Genomic DNA, 15,088 nt, shown 5'->3' with positions numbered 1-15,088 from the left:
GTGCATTTGTACCATTCCTGCGATTCTACAGCAGTTTTGGAGTGGTTCATATATAACTTTCTTCTTTTTTTAGAAACCTCGCTTTGTTTTATTGCGTATGTTATATGTTTATATATTTATCTCTAATAAAATTTATTTTCTACAATATGTGTAGCCCTGTGACTCTTGGTTCTCAATTTCTTTATACTGTAAATGCTGTGGAACTTCCTCAAAGAATTCTGTTGCGGAAATTCTGCAGCGTTTACGCTACGTGGGAAACCGGTCTTAGAGGCTATGGACACCTTTGCATTGGCAATTTCTTTTATTGTTCCTTTGCTTCCTAAATTCTAAACTAAGCATATACCCTAAGGGCATGGCCAGACGTGGCGTATTTCTGCAGACACTGTCTGCATCAATGCCGCACATAATCTGCGTTGCAGATTCCGTTGCGCATTTGCCTAAAATGTGCAGTAAATTGATGCGGATTAGTCGTTGCGTATTCAGGTGAAGAGTACTTCCTGCTGTCTTTTAAAACATTTCATCTCAGTCTGGCTATAGACCTCGAAATATATAGGTCCAGCCAGAATGATGAAATATCCTGTTCGTAAAACCAATCCACAACGCAACACACATAACATCTGCGTATTTCATTGCAGAATTTTGAATCTCCATTGAAGTCAATGGAGAAATTCCGCAATAAGTCCGCAACAAGTCCACTACACGTCCGAAACAGCCAGTGTATGCTGCGGACACCAAATTCCGCACCGCAGCCTATGGTCCGCAGCGGAGTTTTCCGTCACGTGTGCACAAACCTAACTAAAAAGGTGTGGAAACCAATGGAGAAAATGTCCGCTGCGGATTTCCGCAGCGGACTAGCCGCAGCGGAATTCCGGAGCAATTCCGCCACGTCTGGCCATGCCCTAAGGGTATGAATACACACAGCGTAAATACTGCAGATTAATTGCGGAAAATCCACAGCGTATTACAGTAGCAGCAGTGTGGGTGAGATTTTTAACAAATCTTGTCCCCACACTGTGGGAAATCCAGCCGAAAATACGCACATAAATTGACCTGCGGTGCGGTTTCTTCCACCGCAGCATGTCACTTAATGCTACATATTCGCAGCTCTTCTGTTGCGGGTTTTCCCATTAAATTCAATGGGGTGCTTAAACCCACAACAAACTGGTGTGTGTTGGGAAATTTGCGGCGGAATCACAGCAATTCCACCGCAAATATCGCAAGTAAGAAAAAAAAAGTTATACTTACCCAGAGTTCCCTACTTCTTCTCCAGTCTGGCCTCCTGGGATGATGTTTCATCCCATATGACCACTGGAGCCAATCACAGGCTGCAGCGGTCACATGGCCTTCAATGTCATCCCAGGAGGCCGGACTGCAAGCAGAGAAGAGGGAGGGGGTAATTATGAAAGTCTTTTTTTATTTTTCCGGCGCTGCTTTACACAGCGGAAATTCCACCTTAAAAACGCACTACAACGTGGTGGGATTTTTCAGACGGCATTCCCTGCGGTGTTCAGGGCGGATACGCTGCGAAGTTTGACCCAGCGTATCCACCCAGAACACGCGGTGTGTGCTCCTACACTGAAAGAGCATATAGCTGCCATAGAGCCAGAATAGAGAGCTTGGCTTTCTATTCATTTAAATTGACTCCATTTACTGTATTATTTCCCATGCGTGGCATCCACCGGTGATAACAGCTCACTGTTCTGCTGACTTTTTAAAAAAAGTTTTGTCATTGTGGCAAAAGCGCATAAGACTCCTTTGCACAGAATTCATTATTTATTTATTTTTTAAATAGTGCTAAATAAAAAAAGAGAATAGATATAATAAGCGCTCTCTTTAAAGTTACCAGAATAAACAGAGAAATATAAATCCTTTAAGATGAAAAATAATGAAATATATAAAAATAATCGAAAAATTATGACATTTTCATTCTTGCAATAACAGCAGCTTGCACTTTATTCATATTATTATTCTACATGATCATTTTCCACTTTCTGCTATGCTCCTTTTTATAAATGCACAAGTGTACAGAAGACTGTTAAAAGTAAGTAGAAAACTATAAAGCACAAAAATTCCTGCTGACCTTGCTCTACTTTTATAGAATGTCTCATTTTTATTTTTCTGCATGTGCAGGTTTTAGAATACTATCCATTGTTAACTTTTAGCTGTATCAGTAAACCATGTAGATGATGCATGTAATATCTCCTGAAACAACTGCTTCTGAGGCGCAATCATTAATTGCTTTAGTGACATTTATTCAAAAAGAGCATGTTACCGCTCCAGACATTTGTGTGTAAAAGGAAACATTTCCAATATTCAGCACAAATGTTTCTTTATACTGCACCAATTATTCCTCTATCCTCAGTTGATCTTGGTAGGTCAAGTGACATTTGGCGTAAATTTTCCATTTTGTTTTCATTTTATTACTAAAGTCAGCCAAAAAAGACCAAAAAGTTGACACTGCCCAATTTATGACACTTGATGTTCTTGAGCACCAGACCCATTGTCAGTTCATTTGTAGGCATCCATTATTTATAGGTTGTGCTGCTTTAATAAATATTATTTAAAGTTCTCTTTCTTGTAGGTAATTACACATACACTATTATATTTGTCACGCCAATAACAAAGCACCAATTAACGAACAATATTTCACAAGATATAAAGACAGAGCACCAGACACTTCGGCACCAGACATTACAGAACATATTATTGGGTCACAAGTTCAACAGGATTTGAGTACATTGGCCCTCATTCATGAAAGCTGTTCTATGAAAAACTTTCAATATTAACCATACCAACCAACCAGATTCCAGCTTTCTTTTTACAGGGAGGTCTTTGAAATTAAATTAGTGGTTTGATTGGATGAAATTGGCAACAATTTTCTCAGAAAAGTTTTTATGCATGAAGCCCCTTATATGATCATTAGATTGGAACTGGTCTATTGATGTTGCTCAACTGTACACATAAAATGTATGTATTTATTAATTTAACCAAATCCTGACCAGAAGTTTTACCGCCCTTCCTGACCAGGCCCATTTTCAAGTTTTAGCCATGTGCCAATTTAAAAGCAAATTGTTGTTCTATTAGGGCATGTTCAGACGTGGCGGAATTCTGCAGACACTGTCCGTATCAATGCCGCACATAATTTGCGTTGCAGATTCCGTTGCGCCTTTGCCTAAAATGTGCAGTAAAATGCTGCGGATTAGTCGTTGCGGATTCAGGTGAAGAGTACATCCTGCTGTCTTTTAAAACATTCCATCCAGTCTGGCTATAGACCTCGAAACACATAGGTCCAGCCAGAATGATGAAATATCCTGTTCGCGAAAGCAATCTGCAACGCAACACACGTAACATTTCTGGATTTCATTGCGTAATTTTGCAACTCAATCAATGAAATCAATAGAGAAATTACGCCACAAGTACGCATCAAGTCCGCAACAGCCAGTTTATGCTGCGGACACCAAATTCCGCACCGCAACCTATGGTCCACAGCGGAGTTGTCCGCAACGTCTGCACGAAGAAAACTAAAAAGGTGTGGAACAATGGACAAACTGTCTGCTGCGGATTTCCACTGCGGACTGTCCGCAGCGGAATTCCACAGCAATTCCGCCACGTGCCCTCACTCTTCCAACCTATTTGATGCATGCCACTAGGTAAACACACCTAAATACATATTTGACAACTTCTGCCGAATTCAGCGATACCAAATATGTGTTCATTTCTTACACGCTAGACGCAAAACGGAGCTTACAATGAATGGTGCACAAACTTGCCTTTGGAGAGCAATTCTCCAAAGCCGTTTTGCTGTCATCATACCACCATTGCAGATGTTGTGAAGAGCCGAAATACCGTTAAAGGGGCTGTCCAGTCCCAAAAATGTATGGCCTATCCTCAGGACAGGCCAACAATATCTGATCGGTTGACGTCCAATTCCTGGTATCCCCGCAGATCATCTGTTTTGAAGGAGTCTCAGCGCTCATACGAATGCTGCTTCCACAACATTTTAATTACTGCTCACACTGTGAATCGCGGACACACTTGTAGAGGCGGATCACAGTATTACAGCCTTCTCCCTTTCAAGCGTATACTGTAATACTGGGATAAATATATCTTTATTGGGAAAAAAAAGTGTGTGTGCTCTTTATATTACTTAGAATGTACTCCCACGGTGCGTTTTGCCGCATTTTTTTGGAGTATTTTTACTGCGAGGCCAAAAACTGCATAAAAAAAAAGCAAGAAACATGCCAAACAGCACAGTGTGAATACACCCTAAGGGCACGTTCAGACGTGGCAGAATTTTTCCACTGTAAATGTTGGTGCAGATTTGGGGCAATTACGCAAAGAATCTGCACCAACATTTGCATATTTGACAGGTAATTCAGACATTGCAGAAAACACAGCGGACTTGCCGCAGATTTCAGTTTTTGCATTGCAAAGGCTGAAATACGCAGTGAAATTCTGCTTCTTCCCCGCAACAGACAGTGCATGCTGCGGAAGGAAAATTCCGCACCGCAGCCTATGGTCCGCAGTGGAGTTTTCCGCAACGTCTGAACTACCTTTCCTAAAATTGTATAGAAACAAATGTAAAAACCGGCTGCTGGAGAATTCCACTGCGGACTGTCTGCAGCGGAATTCCACCGCAATTCCGCAACGTGTGAATGTGCCCTTAGGCTGGGTTCCCTCGTTCCGTAAACTCTGCGGAATTTCCGCAACGGAATTCTGCCTGAAATTCCGCAGCATTTCCAGTAGCAGCAATGTGGATGAGATTAAAAAAATCTCATGCCCACGCTGTGGGAAAAAAACCACAGCGTAAACGTTAATAAATTGACCTGCGGTGCGGAATATAATTCCGCAGCATGTCAATTTATGCTGCGTTTTTGGTGATTTTCTTTTGCAGGTTTTCCCTATTGATTTCAATGGGGATGCCAAACCCGCAACAGAAAGCCAAGTGTTGCGACATTTGCGGGGTAATTGCAGTGATTACACAGCAAAAAAAGCAACTCTGGAAAAAAATATATACTTACCCAGAACGCCCTCCTTCTTCCTGCAATCTGGCCTCCTGGGATGACATGTCATCCAATGTGACAATCACAGGCTGCAGCGTCACATGGCCTGCAATGTCATCGTAGGAGGTCGGACTATGTGCAGAGATGACTGAAGGGGTAAGTATGAGCGCTTTTTTATGCAGCAGAAAATCCGTACGAAAAACTGCACCACAATGTGGGATTTTTCGGACGGAAGGTACTGCGGGTTCCAGCTCAGATATACGCTGCATGATGTTTAATCAGCGTATGCGACCCGTGGGAACCCGGCCTTTGGGCTTGCCCACACATAATGGATTTGCTGTGGAAAATGTCCGCAGCATTTATGCATCAACTAGCAGACAATCCGCTGTGGAATATCCACACCATTTCATGCATGTTTTATTGCGGAAAATAATGCAGATCTTTGCTGAGTTTTTTTGGTGCGTTTTTTTCAAGGTCTGCATGATGGTGATATTTCTTCTTCCTGTGATGTCATTTCCACCCTCTGTAAGAAATTCTGCAGCGTGGTGGGATGCTAAAAGCTAAGTTTTTTAAACATGGCCTAAAACATTAAAAGCACAGGAAAAAAGGGGCGAAAATTTGCTGTCCCATCAAAGTCCAGTTCACAACTATTTTACTCATGCTTTACTAAGAAAGTATACAGTGCAGGAATCCTTTCTTGGGGTCAGCAGAAGGTATGCCTTGGTTTTGGCTTGTTTAAAGAAAAATGTAATTAGATCCTGGATCCATCCCCCATGGATTTGGTATGTCATATTTTGTCAGATTCAAATAAACCAACAATGATAAATTCAATATAGATACATTTGTCTACTCGAAATTGTTAGCCAAATTTATTATATACATAGACATTGTATAATGCGTAACACAGTATACTATTATAACAGTTATACCTTGGCCTTGGCCAGTGTAATATACATTTTTAGCCTATTTGTGGCATAAAATATTTCCATATACTCACATACATACATACTTCCATACATACATAGTACACAAAACATGGAAATACGGTCTTCTCATTAAATGAAATTAACATATTTAATTTGTAATAATTTCGTAGGCATATTAAAACTACCCTTAAAGTGTACCTCCGATTATAAAACAACTTTCCATAATTCAGTAGTACAAGCAAAGATAAGACACTTTGTAATATATCTTATTACAAAAAAAATTGTCCTTCTCCACTCCTCCCGACTCCTTAAATGTTCACTCACTATGCAGTCACTTATAGAGCAGAGAGGAGATTCACTGCTTCACTGAATGGTCAGGTTACAGAAATCTATGGAGAGGGAAGGGGGAGCAGGAGGAGGGAGCAGCTGCAGAGTGAGGGTATGTGCACACACACTAATTACGTCCGTAATTGACGGACGTATTTCGGCCGCAAGTAGTGGACCGAACACAGTGCAGGAAGCCGGGCTCCTAGCATCATACTTATGTACGATGCTAGGAGTCCCTGCCTCTCCGTGGAACTACTGTCCCGTACTGAAAACATTATTACAGTACGGGACAGTAGTCCTGCAGAGAGGCAGGGACTCCTAGCATCGTATATAACTATGATGCTAGGAGCCCGGCTCCCTGCACTGTGTTCGGTCCGGGACTTCCGGCCGAAATATGTCCGTCAATTACGGACGTAATTAGTGTGTGTGCACATACCCTGAGAGAGCCACACATAAAGACGCTGCTGCTGGCTCTAGAAAGTGTCTTACTGTTTCACCCCAGTGCTCGATTAACAATCGCACTGCTCCTTACTGCTGTAAAATCTCTTCCATGCTGCTGTTGCTTCAGAGCATGTGTGAGAGATAGAGGGAGCAGGATCTTTTCTATATGCTGTGTATAGGAGACTAATAGCAGCAAGTCTCCTGCATACTCCCCCTCCCCTCTCCATAGACTTCTTAGGGCAGCTGTAACCTGATCTCTCAGTGAAGCTGAGAATCCGTCTTCTCTCTGCTCTACGTATCCTATGAGTGAATTCTGAGTGTGTTAACATTTAAGGAGGTGAGGGGGAAGAGGAAAGGAGTACGGTAAGTGGAGAAAGAGGCATTTTTCTGTAATAAGATATATTATCGTTTCTTATCGTCACTTGTGCTTTTTATTAGAGATGAGTGAATTGATTGTAAACTAATTGAATTTGGTCCAAATTTCCCAAAAGTTTTGGATTCGGTGAATTCCGAAAATTTTGAAAAATCATAGCGCATGAATCGCCGTGCGACCGTCGCCATTTTGCAGATTATAAAAAGGTTCACATGTCCTTGGGCGTACCTCCCCATAATGCCTTGCAGGCAGCCTTCCCAGAATTCACTCTGGTTATCCCACCCTCTACCCTTATATATTGCTGACACTTTCACATTACATGAATGATTTGGCATTAAAAAGCTTGAAATGGGTCGGATTTAACTTGGATACAGACCTAGAAAACATCAGAGAGTCAGGCACAGGATTTCAGGGAAATAGGGGCGCTTTCGATTCGCTGTAAATTTATACGGGCAGAATCAAGCGGATGGGCGACTTGACAGAATCCGATCCGAGACAAATTCTGGGAAATTCGCTCATCTCAATTATTGATTTATAAAAAATATTGTTTGATAATCGGAGGTACACTTTAAAGGAGTTGTTTTCTTGTATTAGTTGCAAAGTATGTTCAAGACAATATAAAGTAAGGCCTTAAATAAGAAGACATAGTCTGAAATATAAAATAATTTGTCATTTATTGTCACATTTTTATATTACAATTCATTTCTCCCTGCAGCACCACGGTCTTCTCAATAGTAGAGCAAGCCCATTTCTCTATTGTATTTCAAAAGAATTATGTTATTGTCCTAAAACATCCAGTTAGCAAATAGTCATTACAATATCCATACTCCTTACCTTCTAATAATAATTCAGGTTTGGTAGTATAGTATGTTCAAATGAACATACAGTATATTCATATACATGACATACTTTGCCTATGGTGCAAGAAATGTGACTTTAGTGTGACCTTGGAGTTCTTTAAAAATTCCATAGTTCTGAATGGTTTCCTAATTTACTTAAAGTCTATGTAAACCTTTGAAAGGCAATTTGTTTTAATAAAAAGGTCTATCAGTGTGTTTTGTGTAACTTTGTATAAACTTTTTATTAAAAAAAATATTTTTCTTTATCAGATACAGCTGTTCTGTATTTGCTATACAGAGCAGTTGTATCTAGCGATATTCATTGAATCCGTCAGTCCCGTGGACCTGACGGGTTCAGTGTCGGCAGAGACACACAGGATCCACCTGTAAAAACGATCACATATAAGTTCATAACTAGTAAACTATCACATCTAAGTACATAACTTAGATGTGATAGACTACAGGTGAATCCTGCGTGTCAGAGACATGCAGGACCAGCCGACACTGAACCTATCAGGTCCGTGGGACTGACTGATTCAGTAACTAGCGCTAGATACAGCTGCTCTGTATAGAGAATAAAGTGCAGCTGTATCTAAAAAAGTGAAACAAATTTTAAATAAAAAGTATTTACAAAGTTACACAAAACACACTGATAGACATTTTTATTAAAAATAAATTTTTGCCTTTCAAAATTTTACGTAGCCTTTAACAAGTAACATGTTTTTTTACTATTGATTGTTGCCCTTAGTTTTTTCCCTAGGTAATCTCATAGTGTTGTAAGGAGACATGGTAGAATTGCTAGGCGGCCAAATCTTAATATTACTTAAATATTATGTTATGGTAATATTACTTATGTCCTTAAATGGACATAATATAGACAATGGCAGTAACATTAGGGAATAATAACCCCAAATAGACCTTTTAGTGAATTGAATACTTCCAACTAGTGGCACCCCTTGACAGATCTGAATCGGAATGCATTGTACAGTAGCTGAGATGTGCCCAAATATGTAAACTTTTAGATGACAGCAAAGTTACCTTTTAAAGCTGGTAAAAGCTCTCGAGGCCCTCCCTATGTAAACAAAGTTATTTTTTGATTGAACCCATTAGTTACTATTACTAGATAATGCCATGCATCTGGATTCTTACAAATTAATTATTTTACAGCAGTTAGAGGGGTTGTAAACCAAAAATATATATATAAAAAAATGAATGTTTTGTGCTCTGTTAATATATAATATATTTTTTTTATATCAAGAAGCCCTGCCCCCCAACGATTAAAACCTCAACTTTCTTTCTCAGCACAAAAGTGTTTGCCAGTTGAATACTATTTCTGAAGTTTGTCTAGTGTGGAAGGCCATAACTAGTACTAAGGGAGCATCTTCAACAAGTGTTAAATGCAGCTGACTGACTACAGGTTATTCAGCTGGTGATTGGTTCTTAAGATCACGCTGAACTTCCTGCTGAGAAAGGGGTAGAGAGAGCAGCCTTTTGGGCATGTTCAGACGTGGCGTATTTCTGCAGACACTGTCCGCATCAATGCCGCACATAATCTGCGTTGCAGATTCCGTTGCGCTTTTGCCTAAAATGTGAAGTAAAATGCTGCGGATTAGTCGTTGCGGATTCAGGTGAAGAGTACATCCTGCTCTCTTTTGAAACATTCCATCCCAGTCTGGCTATAGACCTCGAAACACATAGGTCCAGCCAGAATGATGAAATATCCTGTTCGCGAAAGCAATCCGCAACGCAACACACATAACATCTGCGGATTTCATTGCGTAATTTTGCAACTCTATTGAAGTCAATGGAGAAATTCCGCCACAAGTACGCATCAAGTCCGCAACAGCCAGTGTCCACAGCGGAGTTGTCCGCAACGTCTGCACGAAGATACCTAAAAAGGTGTGGAAACCAATGGGAAGACTGCTGTGGATTTCCAGTGCGGACTGTCCGCTGCGGAATTCCACAGCAATTCCGCCACATCTGAACGTGCCATTACAGTGTCTGAACACAGAGTTGTTTACGTGGCCGCTGCAGAGACCACACATATTATTAAACATTGACAATTAAAATAGAACTATGGCTATTTTACAAGTGTGAGATTACGTGCATGAGCTTTTTAAATATTTTTTATTTGTTTTGGCAGGGTGGTCTTTTAAAAAAAAAAAAAAATTACATCCCCTGTAAGTGCTGTGAAATTACAGCATATCAAATTGTTTGTGCTTTTTTGCATTTGCAAATATATAATTAAAACTCCCCAAAAATATTTGACCTGTAAGCATAATTGCACAAATCTTTTTTTATATGCCTTTGGAAATAGTTCTGACTTAAAACCTTGATTTATAAATGGAAATACATTGTTTATATCATAATATTTTATCGTCTTTATATTCCACATGCTTACAGTATATAAGATCATTTGTGGTATGCGCACATTCTATAACATTTTCTATTGTTTTTCCTAGAATTTGTGATGAAGATACAAGCTATATTATAAGAATTCGAGACATCTCCTTTATATCGCTATTTCTAGAATCCGCACCCGATGTATTTTTTTTATAATGTATTTAGAAAGTTCATATTATGTCATCAGCAGTCTAATTTTTTTTATTTTTTTAAATATTTAAAAAATTTTCAATAAAATTTAGCTAAGCATCGTAATACTATTAGTGACATTCTCAACATGGGATTAAATTGTTGCATACGACATGCATCACAAAATATAAATCTTGGGTCATGATAATGGCATAGATTGGGGACAGCATCCTAGCTGCAACAACGAGCGTGCGGTCACAGTCGCCATGTATGTTTTATGTATTTATATTTCTATATAGGTATGTGCTCTGTATGAGAAGAAAAGTAAGCTTTTCAGAACAGGGATCATGTATTGTTTGGTTTTTTTTCTTGTGAATAACCATATTGAATTGCAATCTTTTCCATTGTAAATATGAACATCATTTTAAATATATCTTTATAAAGACAATAATATTTAAAGACTACATATAATATATTTGTTATAATTTTTAAGTGTTCTGTTCTGTCCAGCAGTTCACTCGGTTTAACTGCCCTGAGAAGATGCTAAATATGTCATGCTTAAATAGCCCAGTAAAACTTGTCAAATCTACCTGTAATTCAACACTTCTTAGGCATCGTTTAGCTGAATTATTCATTAATTATGCAAACATTCATCAATGTTTTATACAAAGTAAAAAAAAATACAGTTAAAATGTTGACAAGAACTTGGTTGTGCTTCTTATATCACTGGGCTATTGTCATTTTTTTTTTTTACATTTTTGCTATTTTTTTTCATAATACTAAAACAACCATCTTTCAAAGCAAATACAGTTGAAATACTATGCTAGCTATCTTTCTAGTTTGCAAAACAAGCACCTGATGATCTATCTCTTCATGGTAGTGCATTTAAAAAAATCTGTAAAATAATAAAAATAAAATTAAATAAAATAAAGTAATAAAAGATGTGCTTTATATACTTCTATTCGGAATAATTTTACATTCCACATTTAAGATTTGTCAAGCTATGGCATTCCCCATTCATTAAGTTATTTTTGATGTGCTTGTATTACATTTCTGTTCTAGTTAAACTTTTTTGTCATTATTTAACAGATAATTGAACAAAATAAACACAACTAATCAACTGACATGGATTTATGACAATAATTTTTAGAGTAAGTAAAAAGGTTTATCACAGTTTTATAGCTTGCATGAGTTCATTTTTTGAAATAAATCTTTTTCACATGTTAATATTTGTAATACTGTTTTATGTTTTAGGGTACTATAGTTCTATGCTTTATAACAGTAGACACCATAGAGCTTGTGTTTTTTGTCTGGGTAACCCACAAAGCGGACAGCTGCCTCATTGGGACTGCAGCGTCTTCTTGGTTTAGAGATTGGGTAACGAACGCTGGCATCGGCCAACCATCCTCCATCACAGCGATCGTAACCCAGAAGTTTCCATGCTGCATACATCTGGCCTACTTTAGCAATCTGAGCTCCATCATTGATACAGGCCTGGACGGCTTCATCATATGTAAGCTTTGTTGGATGTATTAGGTAGTAGAAACGACCTATTGAGGAAGAACAGAAAGAAACAATTTAGTATTGTAGTTCAAGCCAACATGTATTATTAATATAAAACTAGCTAACCCATTAGTCCATCCCCTTGAATAAAACAGTTTCTCATTTTACATGGATCAGTGCTCTATAAACATTTTTATATTCTTCAACTTAAACCTTGAGTCTACGAATGTGGCCAATGAGAAGCCTGCACAATTTTTATAGCATCTGCACACCTGTTATTATGTAAGCACTTCAGCACTGAGCACCACGTATAAAACAGTGCATGCCTTCTTCACTGGAAAATATGTATGAACAAAACAGTAACTTACATTTCCGTGGTTGATTTGGGTTGCCAAATGAAACAATTTTAAGGTGTTATAATTATAATTCAGCCAAGTGATTTGGGAAATTTAATTTCTACAAATATTGGTCATAGTCTTTATAAAAATGAGAAAATAGGTCTAAAAAATTGCATGTAGAATAGAATGGCTGTAGGGACATATACACAATATTAGTCTACTTTGGTTGACAGTGAAACAGTGTATTTATACATATATAGTCATAGTAATTTAGTATCACCAAAGCTCACGACTATTAGCATAGATATCTGCAATTATTTGATGTGTATATAGGTAATTGTCAATGTATATTACCTTTTAGGATTCCGTCTTCTTTAGCTACACTTCCTTAGTGCCTTATTAAAATGTCTAATACTCTCCTGAGCTAATATTTGAGAGGTTAAGTGGATATTCCCACTATGAAGACCAGGTCTTAAAGGGGTTGTCCAGTCCTAAAAAAATTGATGGCCTATCCTCAGGATAGGCCATAAATATCTGTTCGGTGGGGTCCGAGTCCCAGCATCCCAACAATTAGCTGTTTTGAAGGTACCGCAGCGCTCAGACAAGCACTGCTTTCCATTCATTAATGTTACTGCTCATACTGTCACTGCTCGTACTGTGAATAACCGACACAATTTTGCGGCAGTTCACAGTATTGCAGCCTTCTCCCATTCACTTGAATGGGAGAAGGCTGCAATAATGTGAACATGATTGGCTGTCTGTCCCGGGTGTGATGCCAGACAGACAATCATTAACCTATGGGTAAGCTGTTATTATACATTAATATGCATTATTATTGTAATCACTTGTTTGGGAAAGTTGCTATTATACACTCATGGCTTCACTTGTGAACTCTGACCTTGTGGGTTTGCATGTTGTTTAGAGCATTTGCGCTATCCCATTTATGTAGTTACTCTAGGTTCATATATGATATTGTATTACATATATCTTGTAGACATTTAAATTTTGTCCAAGATTAGTAGTTGTCTGGCCTCTATTTTTCACACTATGGCAATCATCTTTTAATAGGTGCATTTTATGTTTTGTAATCAATAAAATGTACACTACCGTTCAAAAGTTTGGGGTCACCCAGACAATTTTGTGTTTTCTATGAAAACTCACACTTATATTTATCAAATGAGTTGCAAAATGACTAAAAAATATAGTTAAGACATTGACAAGGTTAGAAATAATGATTTTTATTTGAAATAATAATTTTCTCCTTCAAACTTTGCTTTCGTCAAAGAATGCTCCATTTGCAGCAATTACATAATTGCAGACCTTTGGCATTCTAGCTGTTAATTTGCTGAGGTAATCGGGAGAAATTTCACCCCATGCTCCAGAAGGCCCTCCCACAAGTTGGATTGGCTTGATGGGCACTTCTTGCGTACCATACGGTCAAGCTGCTCCCACAACAGCTCTATGGGGTTGAGATCTGGTGACTGCGCTGGCCACTCCATTACAGATAGAATACCAGCTGCCTGCTTCTTCCCTAAATAGTTCTTGCATAATTTGTAGGTGTGCTTTGGGTCATTGTCCTGTTGTAGGATGAAATTGGCTCCAATCAAGCGCTGTCCACAGGGTATGGCATGGCGTTGCAAAATCGAGTGATAGTCTTCCTTATTTAAAATCCCTTTTACCTTGTACAGATCTCCCACATTACCAGCACCAAAGCAACCCCAGACCATCACATTACCTCCACCATGCTTGACAGATGGCGTCAGGCACTCTTCCAGCATCTTTTCAGTTGTTCTGCGTCTCACAAATGTCCTTCTGTGTGATCCAAACACCTCAAACTTCGATTCGTCTGTCCATAACACTTTTTTCCAATCTTCCTCTGTCCAATGTCTGTGTGCTTATGCCCATATTAATCTTTTCCTTTTATTAGTAAGTCTCAGATATGGCTTTTTCTTTGCCACTCTGCCCTGAAGGCCAGCATTCCGGAGTCACCTCTTCACTGTAGACGTTGACACTGGCGTTTTGCAGGTACTATTTAATGAAGCTGCCAGTTGAGGACCTGTGAGGCGTCTATTTCTCAAACTAGAGACTCTAATGTACTTGTCTTGTTGCTCAATTGTGCAGCGGGGCCTCCCACTTCTCTTTCTACTCTGGTTAGAGGCTGTGTGTGCTGTCCTCTGAAGGAAGTAGTACACACCGTTGTTGGAAATCTTCAGTTTCTTGGCAATTTCTCGCATGGAATAGCCTTCATTTCTAAGAACAAGAATAGACTGTCGAGTTTCACATGAAAGCTCTCTTTTTCTAGCCATTTTGAGAGTTTAATCGAACCCACAAATGTAATGCTCCAGATTCTCAACTAGCTCAAAGGAAGGTCAGTTTTATAGCTCCTCTAAACAGCAAAACTGTTTACAGCGGTGCTAACATAATTGCACAAGGGTTTTCAAGTGTTTTCTAATCATCCATTAGCCTTCTAACACAATTAGCAAACACAATGTACCATTAGAACACTGGAGTGATGGTTGCTGGAAATGGGCCTCTATACACCTATGTAGATATTGCATTAAAAACCAGACGTTTGCAGCTAGAATAGTCATTTAGCACATTAACAATGTATGGAGTGTATTTCTGATTAATTTAATGTTATCTTCATTGAAAAAAATGTGCTTTTCTTTCAAAAATAAGAAAATTTCTAAGTGACCCTAAACTTTTGAACGGTAGTGTATACTTTTTATTAGCCGTAGTGTGGTATTGAGTCTATTTTTAGGTCTTTATTTCTTTTTTTACTTTAATAAATAGCATCTAAAAAATT

The 15,088-nt window shown here is 38.7% G+C and overlaps 1 protein-coding gene across 1 annotated transcript in view; it reads right to left on the bottom strand.

Moving 5' to 3' along the window:
• Positions 1-6,706: 6,706 nt before the first annotated feature.
• The window catches only part of HAPLN1 (hyaluronan and proteoglycan link protein 1), a 128,788-nt gene continuing 120,406 nt past the window's right edge, over positions 6,707-15,088 (bottom strand). Inside the window, exon 5 of the mRNA XM_075837585.1 lies at positions 6,707-11,991. Coding sequence (XP_075693700.1) covers positions 11,708-11,991 — 284 coding nt within the window. The 3' untranslated portion in view covers positions 6,707-11,707. The remainder of the gene's footprint in view (positions 11,992-15,088) is intronic.

This window comes from Rhinoderma darwinii, chromosome 1, assembly GCF_050947455.1.
Source record: "Rhinoderma darwinii isolate aRhiDar2 chromosome 1, aRhiDar2.hap1, whole genome shotgun sequence".
NCBI lineage: Eukaryota > Metazoa > Chordata > Amphibia > Anura > Rhinodermatidae > Rhinoderma > Rhinoderma darwinii.
The sequence above is the reverse complement of the archived record's forward strand: the minus strand, read 5'-3'. Positions and strand labels throughout refer to the sequence as shown.